This window comes from Condylura cristata, unplaced genomic scaffold (assembly GCF_000260355.1).
Source record: "Condylura cristata isolate star-nosed mole 26May11 unplaced genomic scaffold, ConCri1.0 scaffold00020, whole genome shotgun sequence".
Classification (NCBI taxonomy): domain Eukaryota; kingdom Metazoa; phylum Chordata; class Mammalia; order Eulipotyphla; family Talpidae; genus Condylura; species Condylura cristata.
In genome coordinates this window covers 19,227,139-19,242,013 of record NW_004567121.1, presented here as the reverse complement: position 1 = coordinate 19,242,013, position 14,875 = coordinate 19,227,139, and the positions used below count along the sequence as shown (strand labels likewise).

Sequence of the window (14,875 nt, the reverse complement as noted above, 5' to 3'; positions counted from 1 at the left end):
AGGAGGAAGAAATTCAAAGGTTTGAGGAGAGATTAATCCAGGCAACACACTCGTCTCTCCAACTATGTCTCCCCCAAATTTTCATGGAAGAACTAACCTATGCCCTTCCCCCAGATATGCATTATTGCTTTCAGTTTTCTATGTTGGTAGCGCTGAGACTTTTACCCCTGTGGTCGCTGGGGAGGCCCCTTGGGTTTTCTATTTTGGTAAAGCAGCAGCTCGTCAGACACTTCTACTAGGTTTCTCCTCCTATAATAACTTGCAGTCCTTGGATCCGAGTTGATTGGCTCTTTTCCCACTTACTAGAGTATCTTTTGAACTATCCAATTGGGAAATGTGGAAATAGCCCCAAGATTGAATGTGTGGATCCACTGGGACCACAAAATTCCATTTGCCATCTGATTCTCATTAAGTTCTCCAGCTCCGCCCCCACAAAGGAGGGAAACAGTGGTGTTCAAGGTCACTGGTGATTAACTTTACTTGAAAGCATTGTCCAGTATTCCCAAAATATTGGGTATTTCTCTTTTCACCAGCGCACGACTGTCCTGGTGAGTGGCCACAGGACAGGAACTCGGAAAACTGTGTCTTGTAAGAGGGTGAGTATGCCCATAAGAACATGTAAGATAGTAAGTGCCTAGTACTATCACAGGGGTAAAAACAAAATTCTGGGAGCTTTCAAAAGAGAGAAGCAATCTAAATAAGTACCACAATAAAAACCAAGGAGCTAAGATGTACAGATAGAAAAAGGCATCACTTCTCATCAGGGAAATGCAAATCAAAATTAAAAAAAAATGAGGTACCACTTCACATCTGTGAGAACAGTCCACACCAAAAAGACCAAAAACAAGTGTTCATGAATGTGGAAGAAAAGCACCTTTTTCTATTCCAACCATCCCAATACATTCCCTACTTTTGCCCAACTGCTCTCCTTATTTGTTCTAATATTTTATCAAAGGTTTATGTCAACTCCATTGCGTGGATAAATTTAAGCGCAGATGGCCAACTCTTTACTATTGGAAAATTAGGTCAGTCCCACTTTTTTATTTTGTAGCTAATAATATGTTGAATATTTTTGTGCATAACCTTTTACAGCTGATTGTTTTCTCACTCTAAATTGTTCTATGAGGAATTTCATGGTCAAGAATGAGAATAGTTTAAAAGTTTCCTAACGGACTGCTACACCCCACTAGTCCTACCCCCGTCCAGCTGTGGATGAGAGTGCCTGACTCCCTGACTTTCACAGTGTTGGGTGTACTGATCTTTGAAAAATCTGTAACAATGTGGTAGATGAGAGATGGTACCTTATTAACAATATATTTGATTAATGGGAAAGATGAATGTGTTTCATGGATTCGTGATTTCTCCCCCTTTTTCTTGATTTACTTTTTCATATCCACTGGATATAAATTTTCGAAGGTCAGACAGCTCTTCTGCATGTTCTGTTCACTGCTGTATCCTTAGCGCTTAGCTTGGTAGAGCAGGACAAGTTCACTGGAGTTTTTTGAAATGAAAATACTTTCTAAATAGGTTCATCTTTTCAAAAATTTTCTTCACAAAAAACTGCATTTGTAGATGTGACATTATATTAGTTCTTCATCTGGCAAATACTTTACCCAACATGCCATTTCTTTATTTTTCTAAAACTAAAATGATTTAATATTTTTGCAGTTAAATTTCCTTTTCTTTAAAAAAAATTCTTGATCTAATCTAATCTTTTCAAGTGTATAAAAAAGAAATCCCACAGGCCTTCTGATTCAATTTTCGTTCAACAAACAAATCAGGGAGGAGGTATCTTTATCATAATGAATATTTTCATCAGGACACATAGATTCATTTAAATAAAAACCTTTATTTACTTCAATTAGGTTTTACTGCTGTATTTATGTAGAATTTGAACAACTTTTCACCCCTATTTCTAAGCTTTTTTGGTTGATTGTTAATGAGATCATCACTAGGTTTTCTAAAGTGCTAATTGATATAAAAGCTATTAATTTTTGTGTGTGAAATTTAGAGTGTTATAGTCATTAGGCTGAACTCCATTAGTTTTAATATCTCTTTAGGTAATTTCCTTAGATTCTGTAGAATAATAACATAATACAATAATGACAATTTTATCGCATCTCCAAAGTTGAACATTCTATTTGTTTTTCTTATTACATTAGCCAGAGCTCTCAGAACACTGTACCCTACAGCAATGACAGTTGATATCCTTGCCTTTTTCTTACTTTATACTGACAGCTCATTTAGTGTGGTGCCATTGAGTATAAAACTGGCTGTTGTTGAAAGAGGTTGGATATAAGAATGCACAAGTGTGTAGATTAAAGTATTTTATATACCTAGTTTGCTAAAAAAAAAATTTAATTAGGGAAGAGTGCTGAATTTGAGTGCCTTTCAAATTTCATCAACCAGATATAATTTTTCCTCCTTTAAACTATTAGTGAACTATATGAAATATATAAATATAGGTAAATTCATACAAATTATATGATTGAGATTTCCTAATATTGAACTCAGTTTATTTCCTTGAATTCAGACAATTGAAAGTATAATTTAGCCTGAAATGCACCTTGATTTCTATCTGCTGTCGGTCTGTCTTCCTAATATTTATACTCAAGGTTAATATTACTTTGCCCTTTAAACATGTGCTACCGAGTTTGGAGATGGGCCGCCAGGAGATGCATCTGGGTAGGAAGGGGAATGGTGGTTCCCATGTGAAATGTGCCATAGTGAATCCCAAATAGAATGAAAGGGAGAACTAGCTATGCAGAAATTAGTTTCTTGGTTACTCACCCATTGGGGTTTCTTTCTAGCTCATTTAAAAGTGTGTGATCACAGTATTCAAAAACCAGATGCATTTTCCTTTTTCTTTTGAATACCTCAATGAGGTTCACAAGGTTTGAGTGTTTTAATTGCTGCAAAGGAACAGAAACACAGAGTTTGGTGATTTGTTTTAGCATAATGAGTCATCCAGACGCCCTACAATTTTGTAGTAAGGCTTTGTTATCATTCTCTATGCAGTTCTTATGGAGAATTTTATTACAGCTACTCACAAGAGAAATTCTGAAGAATACTAAATTCCTTTTAGTAAGAAACACAAAATCTTGATGTTGGAAGACATTAAGAATTCATCTAGGGCTCTCCCTGGTGGCACAATTGGTTAAAGCACCCCACTATGAAGCTCTCAGAAGCCACTGCAGCATGAGTTCAATTCCCAGCCAGGGAGCTGACCCACGTGGTGTGGCAGACCTCTCCTGACCCCAGCCCACTGCTCCCCTCAGCAGTGTACCTCGATGATCTGCCTGTTCTGCTCCCCTCCCCACTCTGTCTCTGATGAAGCCTCTCATTCACCACACCTCTGGCCTATACCCCAGTTCTGTAAGCATCAATAAATCTTTTTTTTTTTTTTAAAAAAGAATTCATCTAATGTTTCCATTAGATGGTAAGTAAACTGCTAAAAGCCCTGGGAGATAGCAAAAAAAGTACATAAATAAAAAAGACATTATGTATTTTATGGAGCTTATAAATATCCAAGTAATAAAATGACCTGAAAGAAAAAATTTGAAGAAATGAAATTACTGAGCAAAAGGCTATTAAAATCATCTGCGCCCCATTTAGCTTACATAGTATTATGGATTTAATGTAAATGTCAGCTGGAGTTAAACCCACTCTGGATTTTAGTGTTGGCGCTCAGAAACACTGGATCTCTCAAATATGATTCAACTGCCTGTTCGAGGAGTCCCCATAGTTTGTCTGTGTTTTAAATTGATTTGGCATATTTTCAGCTCTTTTCGTTGATTTTGTTCTCTCTTAGGCTTGGGTGATTCATATGTTAAATTCTATACCAAAAAGTATTTCACAAGGCAGCCTCTGTTTAATATTACAGGCCAAAGGGGAAAAGCCCAATTAAGGGGCCTCCAAGATGGTGCAAGGGGTTAAGTCTCAGCACTATGAAGTTATCGGCAGCCACTGACCCCCAGCCACCGGGTAACCCACATGGGGCAGCAGGCCCCTCCTGTCCTACCTGCTGCTGCTCCCCTCAGCAGTGTGTTTCAGTCAATCCGCCTGTTCTGCTCCCCACTCTGTCTTGGGTGTGGTGAATCCTCTCACCTTCCGGCACTTCTGGCCTGTACCCCAGCTCTTGTGTGCACAAATTGAAAAAATGTTTTCTTTTTAAAGCCTGATTAAGTAGGATAAACTAAAACCGTGGAAATGTATTATTTACCATTCAACCAGTGTAGTGGGAGCCATGACTAGCCCAGCCACACCAGCATACACGCTCACTCGACCTAGAGTTACGGGGACCACATCCGTTGGGACACTTAAAAGGAGGTGGGAATCACCCCACTCTGTTTCTGGTGAATCCTCTCACCCTCCGCATCTCTGGCCTGTACCCCAGTTCTGTACGAATAAATAAATAAATCTTCAAAAAAAAAAAAAAGAGTGGCGCTCCCTGGTGGCACAGCGGGTTAAAGCACAGCACCAAGAAACTAAAGACACTTCCGCACGAGTTCGATTCCCGCCTGCCCCGGAGGTGACCACATGGTGCGGCAGACCTCTCCTGACCCGCCCGCTGCTCCCCTCAGCAGTGTATTTCGTGCATCTGCCTGTTCTGCTCCCCGCTCTGTCTCTGGTGAATCCTCTCACCCTCCGCATCTCTGGCCTGTACCCCAGTTCTGTACGAATAAATAAGTAAATCTTTAAAAAAAAAAAAAAAGAGGGTGGGAATCAGATGGGACACTTGGAAAAAAGCTTCAAACCAGGACATTTGATCACCCCTACGTACAACTCATTTTCTCTTGTTTTCCCAGTTTGGTATTGCCGTGCGCCCATCAGCATGTTTTGGTCCATTGTGGACCCCCTATAGGAGAGTGGCGCCCGCAGACCACACTACAGCCAGGGGAGCAGTGCGCTGTCCCCTGCAGGTCTGCCTAGGTGTGCCCGGTGACGTGAGCACAATGACAACTGCCTAATGCCGTATTTTTCAGGAGGCTCCTCACCACTACGGGGTGTGTGACCGGGGCAAATCAACTTCCCAAGCCGTATCCTTTACAGAGAAAGGTATACACAGAGAGGGGACATAAGGAGTTTGTACACAGTAGAAGCAGATCCTCAATGATTGTTTTGTAGGTCCACAGGCGCGTCCTAAGTACAAGAGCTGACATAGCGTTTTGTACATCAATCTCTAAATATAGCTGGAACAAAAAAACAGAACTCAAAAATATGACCCTGACTACGTGTCTGCTGCCAGCTTGGGGAGAGGGAGTCCATTATCCGTCTACATTTAAAAGATGCCCACTGCATCGAATCGATTTGTTTTCTATGGGCTCCACTCTATGTGCTCCCTCGCCTACGAGAGCAGAAAGGCACAGGGTGAAGACAGGAAAAGGTGGCTGCGCTGCAGGAGAAACCCCAGAATGGTAGCCCGACTGTGTCCACTGCCAGAAGGGTGAGGGGCTCCCGGATGCCACAGCTGGATGCGGAGGCAAGGTGTAACCTGGTCAGATCAGCGCTCAGGTAGAGCAGCCATTTCATCTCGGTGGAGCCCAGACCTCTGTGAGAACCTGCGTGTCAACAAGGTCCCCTTCCCCCCAACCAGGCTTCCCAGGCACAGGAAGCTCTGAGGCACTACCCTACACCTGCTCTTTTGCTTTTTGTTGGGAGAAAAGCTTCTTTCAGGTCTCTTAGGGTCCTAAAACAAATAGGTCTAGGGGAGGAAGGCACTTACACTAAGAACTTAAAAATCTTGTGTGTGAAATCCCATCAGAGTGAAACCAACTAGAACAAAACCTGTAGCATTAAAAAGTGTGTAAGTAGGCCCTCCGTGGTGGCGCAGCGGGGTAAAGCACAGCACTGAGAATCTAAAGCCACTTCCGCATGAGTTCGATTCCTGCCTGCCCCGGAGGTGACCACATGGCGCGGCAGACCTCTCCTGACCCGCCCGCTGCTCCCCTCAGCAGTGTACTTCGTCGATCTGCCTGTTCTGCTCCCTGCTCTGTCTCTGGTGAAGCCTCTCACCGCCCCTGAGCCTCTGGCCTGTACCCCAGTTCTGTATGCACAAATAAATAAATCTTAAAAAAAAAAAAAGTGTGTAAGTAGCAGGGAGTGTCATTCAATACCTCTACAAACCAGAGTGAGGCAGGGTGAAGCCATGTCCCTCCGCACGGGGCCCAGACTTCTGCCTGTGGGGTCCCCTGGGTCAGCAAGGGTCTTTCATTTGTGGTGGGTAGAAGTAAATGGAGGGAGGCTGGGAAAACCCAGAGTTGGGGAAGGAGGATAAACACTGGGATGAGGAGATTTAGAACCGTGGATATTTATTAACCATAGTGGAAATGTTTCAACATTTTAACAACCTACAGCTATACTCCTAATATATAACATCAGTGCCGCCAATGTCTAAAATGATGATCTGTTTATTCCGATGGTTGCTAACACAAAGAAACTGAAGTTGAAGGGGAACAAAATCTTTTCAAAATTCTTTGTAATTTTGGCATACATGTTTCACACAATATCATGCTATTATTACAAAGCAAGATGTTAACTTACCTTCAACATACGTATTTCTCTTAGTGCTATTTTCTTAACAAGAGGATCATCTTCAGATTCCACAAATTTTTTAATAGCCACCATTTGTCCAGAGGTTTTGTTTCGGCATTTGAATACGACCCCATAAGACCCTTCTCCAATCTTAGCTAATTTTTCATACTTTTCCATTATCGTTGAAGCAACTTAAATGGTTGTATTGGCTGACCTGCACCCAGAAATGTGGCAATGTCACACCTGGAAAATAAGATGATGAAGCTTAATCAAGTTGTCAAGGACAATGTGCTTATGATTTATTATAAAAAACCAAATTGCCCTACATGTTAACGGTTTATTTCCATCAATAAATTGCAAGAAAGTTAACAATATTTGGATGCAATTTTATTAGTTTAGTTTAGTCCTATGCCTTTCCAGATACAGCAAAGATTTCATATATTATTCCTAATAAAACCTATGTATAAAATGTGAATTTTTTTTAAAGAACTAAAGGAATTTGTGAAAAGTTGTTCAACCCACTATTTTCATAATCCTCAAGTAAATGATTAAAAAGAAAGCTGTAAAATTCGGCTGAACAAACAGTTCATACTTTCAAACACGGTCTTTATCTTCTCCCTCCTAATCCATTTTGAATACTGCACAGACTAGAGAGGTGGGAAGAAGGCATAGTATAAAGTGCTAGAGCGCCACCTGGTGGAGCGTGGGACGAGGCGACGTGAGTTGTGAGCACAGCAGCCAGTTAAATACAACAATCTTTTCAGGGCACATTTACCGTATTTAGTTTTTACATGGATGAAGGAATCTCTCCTTTAGATCTTAGCCCAACGAAAATAAAAAGGCCAATATCTCTGTTTCTGCATGAATGCTATCATGTCCACTGTGATTTCTTTTTACCTTATATTGACTTATACATAGTGACTTGTAACATTGATTTACAACACTTTATATGATTTAGAGGAATAGCTAGATGTGTGTTACCACCTCAGTCCACTTTCAAGCACCTGTAATCCTCTAAAATGGATCACTGTGCTCCCTCCCGCCCTTGACTTTTTCCCCTTTCCAGCCCTTCTATTAGCGTCAATTCTGCAATTTTATATCTAGTGTTTATTTAGGTTCGTTCTTCTGTGGCTTTGTTTGTTTTCTCTATATTCCACGTTCATAGTTATTTCTATGGAAACACCTGACTTATTTGTCTGTCTTGTATCACCTACCTGAGAATTTTGTGGTGACTGGCTTACATGTTAAAAAAACAAGGGCCAACATACAATATTTGCATCCAAATATTGTTAACTTCTTGCAATTTATGAGTTCTAATTAGTCTCAAGAATTCTACCCCACTTGATCCAGATCTTAATATAATGTAGTCATTATAGCTAATCTTAAATAACAAGTGATACTAAGTGAGGTAGGTGTCACTAATTATACATAAGTGAAAACTGAGGCACAGTGAAGCTGTGAGGGAGTTAGAACCCAGGCAGGTATGTTTCAGAGATTGCAATTTCTGCCTCTCCATTAATTCAATAGAATGTACAGTTTCAACACCATTTTACCCAACATCAAACATCAAGTAACAACATCAAGTGAATCAACATCAGAGTGGGGAACAGAACAGGCAGATCTACTGAAATACACTGTTGAGGGGAGCAGCGGGCAGGTCAGGAACGGCCTGCCACACCATGTGGGTCAGCCCCCCGCAGCTGTGGCCTATACCCCATCTTTTCTATGCATAAATAAATAAAAGAAATTCTTAAAAAAATAAGTGATAACCAACAATATTTTTGCAATTATTCTTTTAAAGTACAATTTACTCTCTTGTTAAAAGGGTTTTGTCCTTACACATTATGTGGAAATTTCATCACAGACTATGTTCTGAAAACTCCGTTAACTGTAGTGTATTACATGGGTCTTATTATCCTTTAGGTATCGGGAATAAGCATTTGCCTTTCTTTAGCTTAATTATAGGTGACTGTGAGAAAAAAGAAACTAGGAATTTTTTGCTTTAGAAAGTTATTGGTGTAGATTTGTTGATATGTAGATTTTATGAACTTAACCTACATGATAAGCATTTATCATGGGAAACTATGAATATGCAAAAAAGCTTCATTAAGAAGTTCTACTTATGTGCTCTTTTAAGATTTATTTACTTATGTATACAAGAACTGAGGAGAAAGTCCGAGGTGCAGGGGCAGGGGTGAGAGGATTCCACCAGAGACAGAGTGGGGAGCGGAACAGGGAATCTACTGAAATACACTGCTGAGGGGAACAGTGGGTAAAACAGAGGAGGTCTGCTGCGCCATGTGGGTCAGCTCCCTGGCCTGCCAGGGATTGAACTTGTGCTGCAGTGGCTGGCGAATGCTTGACAGCGCTGTCTAAAACCCATGTGCCCACCAGGGAGGCCCTATTTTCTTATCTCTCTCTAGGTAGGTGATTTGATCTTTTACTCTACAAGTTTACTCTTTTTTCCCCCAATAATAACTGGTTCCTCAGACTACCATTTAAATTTCTCAAATTGCAGAACATTATATATAAAGCGCCAGGAAATAACACTTCACCTGTTAACCTCTCAAAATTGTCTTTATTTTTTAATTTTTTAAATTTTACATCATTCTTCCTTTTTGTACAATATTACTTTCTCCTCTCAGGTATAGTCCCTGGAAAATTCCCACCACTGATTTACCCAAGAACCATCAACGGAGTTCCTTGTGCTCGTCCCTCCCTGGTTTTGATCCTTCTCCCTCCACTTCCCCTGCAGATTTATTGTTGTCTGTAATTTTGATTGTGTCTTTGATTTATTGTTGTCTGTAATTTTGTTTTAGTTTATTATAATTATTTTCTTATCCTGACCTCCTATTTGGTTTCCCCACATTTCTCCTATAAGTGAAACTATCTGATATTTTTTTTCCTTCTGCCTTATGTCACTGAGCATGATCCCTTCCAGCTCCATCCATGTTGCTGCAAATGGCACGAGTTTAACTTTTTTGATTGCTGAGTAATATTCCATTGTGTATATGTACTACATCTTCTTGATCCAGTCATCTATTTTTTGGAATCTGGACTGCTTCCATATCTTACCTATTGTAAACAGTGTTGCAATAAACACAGGGTTGCAGGTATTCTTTTGAATTATTTTTCTTGTTTCCTTTGGGTAGATGCTTAGGAGTGGAACAGCTGGGTCATATGGAAGCTCCATTTTTAGTAGTCTGAGGAATCTCCACACAGCTTTCCATAGAGGTTGGACCAGCTTGCACTCCCACCAGCAGTGTTGGAGTATCCTTGCCAATATTTGTTACTGTTTTCTTAATATGTGCCATTCTCACTGGTTTAAGGTGGTATCTCATGGTTTTGATTTGCATCTCCCTGATTACATGTGATGCTGAATATTTTTTCATGTACCTGTTAGTCATTTGCATTTCTTCTTTGGAGAAGTGTCTTTTTAGCTCTTCTGCCCATTTGTTGACCAGATTGTTCACTTTGTTTTTGTTGAGTCACATCAGCTCTTTGTAGATCTTTGTGATCAGTCTCTTATCAGTAGTGTTATGTGCAAAAATTTTCTCCCAAATGTAGATTGTCTCTTTGTTTTGGTTAATGTCTCTTTTGCTGTACAGAACTTTTTAATCGATGTAATCCTAGTGGTTCATCTTTTCCTTCTTCTTTTTTTTTTTTTTTTGCTTTGCGGGGGGTGGGGAGGGCTTTAAATATGTTACTGAGTTGTATGTCACGGCATATTCTGCCTATATTTTATGGTTTCCAGTCTTATCTCCAATTCTTTCGTCCATTTCTGCTAGTTGTATTTGTATGATGTTAAGATAGTAGTCCAGCTTCATTCTTTGGTATGCAGCAGTCCTGTTTCCCAGCACCATTTATTGAATAAACTCAAAATTATCTTTTTTTTTTTTCAAAGCCCTTATAAGTTCATAAAAGATGAGTCTGAGTAGCAGACAGGAGTTAGACCAAGGCATGAATACCACAAAGGAATTTACAACACTAATTCCAGTTTACTTGGACTCTACCAAAATTTTTTAGAAGCAGTAATTCCTGATCTCTTATCTGAAGTCCAGATCAACTACCTAAATGCTTGATGGACACTTTACGGGACAGAGAGAATCACCTCAAAACCAGAGCATCCACTGTAAACCAAATCAGTCCTTTCTTATCACTAGCCCTTACTCGAAGTTCACAAACCTATTCAGAGAACTTGGAGGCAGCTAAGGAAAATGGTGGCTGCCTAAATCTAATCTCTTGGTATCTTTTTTTTTCCTCAAAGTATAGAATCAACCAGAATAATCTCGTGCCTTCAAATAAGAGACAGAGGTATCTACAGACTTGACTGGAAAAGGAACCCCCAATTCTGGACAAGACAGTTCTTGTGCTCGCACTATCAGCCTTTGTAGAGAGCAAACAAAGGAGCTGAGACCTGAACAACTACATGGAGAGAGAAGAGGAAAAGAGACTAAGACAAATTTAAATCACTACCCAAAGGAGAAAGTATATCATCTGTGAAAAAATAAATGTGTCCTGGCAGAACTGAGTATACTTTACAGAGCAGGGAGAGAATTAGCATCAAGTTTATAAATGCAAAGTAAAAATTTAGCAGCATTTTGGGAAAAGATAAGGGAAGAAAGTGAAAACCAAGGATTATATAGATTTCACATTTTGATAATACAGAACATATCTCCTCAGGCACACATGAAATAGTCACAAAAACTGATTTTATTAGGTAACAGACAGTATCAGGAAGTTTCAAAGAGTAGAAGTATAAATAACAATCTGAGCACAAACTGTCAAACTAGAAAATGGAACAAAATTTAAGAATAGAAAAATTTAAAAGACTTCTAGAAGAAATCTAGTTTAGTCTACAAACTAAACTAATAGAACTTAAAACAAAATGATCATGAAAACATTCATATCAAAATCAATGGACTATATGTAAAGCAGCAGTCCTCAACCTGGTACAATTTTGGTTCCCAAGGAATTTTTCAATGTCTGGGATCCTACTTTGTCAACATGTAGGATACCACTTTGAAAAATGTGAAATAGCTAAATCATTAACTAACTTCAAAAAGGAGAATGAACAAGCATTCAAAGTAATAAGTGACAGAGGAATAACCCTTAAAGAAAATAATTTTTTTAAACATGAGACTACTTTGCAGGCAGGCATCAAATTTAATTCAAATACGTAGAAGAAATGGACAATTTCCTAGAAAGAGAGTTTACAAAATTTTACTCAATAGTGAGTGAGAATTTAGACTAGTTTCCGCAGAGGAAATTGAGAAAATCTTTTAAAAATCCCTCAAAAAACTGCCTTCAAAACAACACAACTTTCGGGTTCTAGAAATCAGCCATAGGCAAAACAACCCAACTGAGGCACATTTATGACAGACTGCTGGATCATTATTGAAGAACAGTGGGAGTTGGGGCTGCTGCTACCCCAACTCCACCCTCATACCCAGCTCTTGGGAGTGCAGCAGTATTACAATCGAGACCTGTAGGAGACCAACAGCCGGACTCCCTGGGGAAATGTGCTTTTTGCACACACACACACACACACACACACAGAGGGAGGGCGAGGGAGGGGAGAGAGGAAATGATCAAACACATGGTGCACAATGAAAACAATAAATATAGGTGTATGAGTTCATTGTACTATTCCTACAAATTTGAAATTACTATATCAAATAGAGCTATGTAAAAGCCTCATATATGGTGGCCCTAAAATGTTTTCATTCACCTTTCTTCTTCATATTCACTTATATCAAGCCAAAAACATCTCTCTTAAACATCAATATCAACAAATCAGACCTCCACATCTTCCAGTCTCTAATAACCCCGAATAAAGCTCCAAGTGAGGTTTGATAATTACAAGCCTTTACACCCTGGTCTCAATGTATCTTTCTCTCACTTTTCCCTTGCTGCTTCTCAGATTCTTCCTCACTGTCAGGTCTCCAAGTTCTTGCACATCCCACTGCCTGGAAGGTTTTCTCTTCATCGTTTGCAGTTCAACTTAAATGTTTTCTGTTTCGCCTTCCCAAATCCCCAAAGGCAGGCTATTTCTCTGCATACATACTGTGTTAACAACATCCCCCATTTTTTATAAATGTTATTTATCGCACCTGACTCACATTGTTAGCTCACTGACAGTAACATAGTAGGTGCCCAATCATTCTGTTGAGGTCCTACCATAATTTTATTCCACTAACTATGTAAATAACATTTTTTTAAAGCAAGCACAATAATTACATTTGTTAATACAGATCTTGGGCAGGAAATCAAGATTACACAATGTTATAAATATTGGCAGGGAATAGATATAATTAATTGAAAATATTTTTATAGGCATTTCATGGTTATAAATGATCAACAGGAAGTTACAGACCTATTGATTACAAGGTCTCCTGACTTCAGAATTTATGAAATATTTCTTAATTTTACATATAAAGGTAAAACAGGTATAGGTGAATAGGTATTTGGTGGACCATTACATTTTTAGTCTTAAGATTTTTAAGAATGTAAAAATCATTTCATTTCCATAGTCTTCAGTAAACTGCAAAATGATACACAAAGAAACAACACACTTGAAAGCAGATTATGTTCCACAGCTGTATCAGAAAGCTGGTCCTGAGGTTTCAAGAAAGCCAAAGGAACACATTGAGAGAAGGAAAACAAAATAAAGCGGAGGAATTAGGTGAAAAAAGCTCATTTTCTGATTATAAAACGTCCGAAACTTGTGGAGTGCCATGAGGAATGAGTGGCGATGGGTGAGACCTTTTTAAGACCAGGCCTCATCTATGTTCTTGTTATAACTGTTTCCAACATAACCAAACCAAACACTTATTTATATATTAAAAGCTAACCAGAAAAACGGGCTATAAAATGATGCTGCTTCTGCCTCACAAACACAGCTCTGACTTACAGAACATCTGAAGTGCACACGTCTGTTTACAAGTGTCGTATAGTAGAAGCGACCCCAGAAGGCCAGAAGACCTGATGATGCACATCACCCAAGAGCCAACTTTGTCTAAAACGTCTCATTTCACGGGCACACAAAACAGATCTGGAAGTTCGGCGTAGTCCTTTTCACCTCCAGGCCCATACACTAGCATCCTCCGGGTAACGACGGTCCAGCCCTTGGGGACCACAACCCCGACCCACCCGCGGCCCCTTCTCCCCAGAACCTCACTTCTCTCCAGTCCCCCGGGGAGCTGCCGGGTCGCGCGGCCCCCGGGAGCAACAAGTCCCTTGTAACCCTCGCTTCCCACCTCGTCGCGTGTGCTCCCGACGCCAGCGAAGGGGAAGGCAGCCGGCCACCCTTCTCTCGTGGAACTGTCCCTATCGGGCCGCTTCCACCCCGACCCTACTAGTTTCTCCATCCACCCCAGCGCCAACCCCCGTCCCACCCCCGGCCGCCGCGAAGCTCCCAGCGCCAGCCGCCGGCACCCGCACTTACGATGCTGACTGGGGCGTCGGTGACCAGGCTCCAGCAGCCCCCCGCCGCCCTAACTCCCGAGTCGTTCCCGCGCAGCCCCGGAGCCTACCCGCCGCGGCGTCTCCCCGGCAACCGGACGCTCGGGCCGCGCGGGACCTCGACTTCCGGAGCGGGTTCCCTCCGCAGCCGCCGCAGGGGAAGCCCGCGGGGCGGGGTTCGCAGCTAGTCTGGCCGTGCACGAACGTCAGAGTGTGGGCGCAGCGGCTGCTTCTCCTCTAGGACGGTCCTTTAAAATGCCCAACGAAGGCTCCCAGGAAACACTTGACTTTTCCCTTAACACGTTAGTTCTTTTCCTTTCCAAGACCTCAAAGCACATGCGAAACGTTGCATTCGTTCTTTTTCCAGCCAGGGCAGACACAGACCCTCCGTTATTAGTCAATGCTCTTCGCCTTTGCCTTACTGTCCAAATCACTTTCAGCAAACTTCTGTACGTTTTTTCCGGGACACAAGTAGGTACCGATTAACTGGGAGGTAGGTCGCGGTTTTCCTAACTCGGTTTGGGCTGAACTTTGCTACGCCGTGGAGAAGCAAGTCAAGCAAACGAAAAATATGATTAATGCTATTTGGGGGGTAAATGTATTCACACTGGGAAAGATCATTTTTGCCGAAGCTTATGCTTCTTGTTCCCAGGACGAAGTTTAGAAACACTGTTAAGAAACATGCACACTACTTTACTATCAAAACGCTCCCTAGCCTGCCAGATTAGGTTAAAACCATTCTTTCTCCTTCCTTCAGAGGTGACTTGCCCCTTTTCCTCACCTACCTTGTTTCCACTTTGTTTAGAAATATCCTCTATTTTCTCATTAGAAAATCAAACCAGAAACCTTTTTTTCCTGTCCCCTTCAAGACCAGATA

At 40.9% G+C, this 14,875-nt stretch overlaps 1 protein-coding gene across 1 annotated transcript in view; it reads right to left on the bottom strand.

Annotated features, from left to right (window-relative positions):
* CDKL4 (cyclin-dependent kinase-like 4) overlaps positions 1-14,046 on the bottom strand; it is a 36,003-nt gene extending 21,957 nt beyond the window's left edge. Inside the window, exons 1-3 of the mRNA XM_004686274.2 lie at positions 13,982-14,046; positions 6,544-6,777; positions 2,791-2,912 (exon numbers count right to left, since the gene is read on the bottom strand). Of these exons, the coding sequence (XP_004686331.2) occupies positions 2,791-2,912; positions 6,544-6,711 (290 nt within the window). The 5' untranslated portion in view covers positions 6,712-6,777; positions 13,982-14,046. The remainder of the gene's footprint in view (positions 1-2,790; positions 2,913-6,543; positions 6,778-13,981) is intronic.
* Positions 14,047-14,875: the final 829 nt, after the last annotated feature.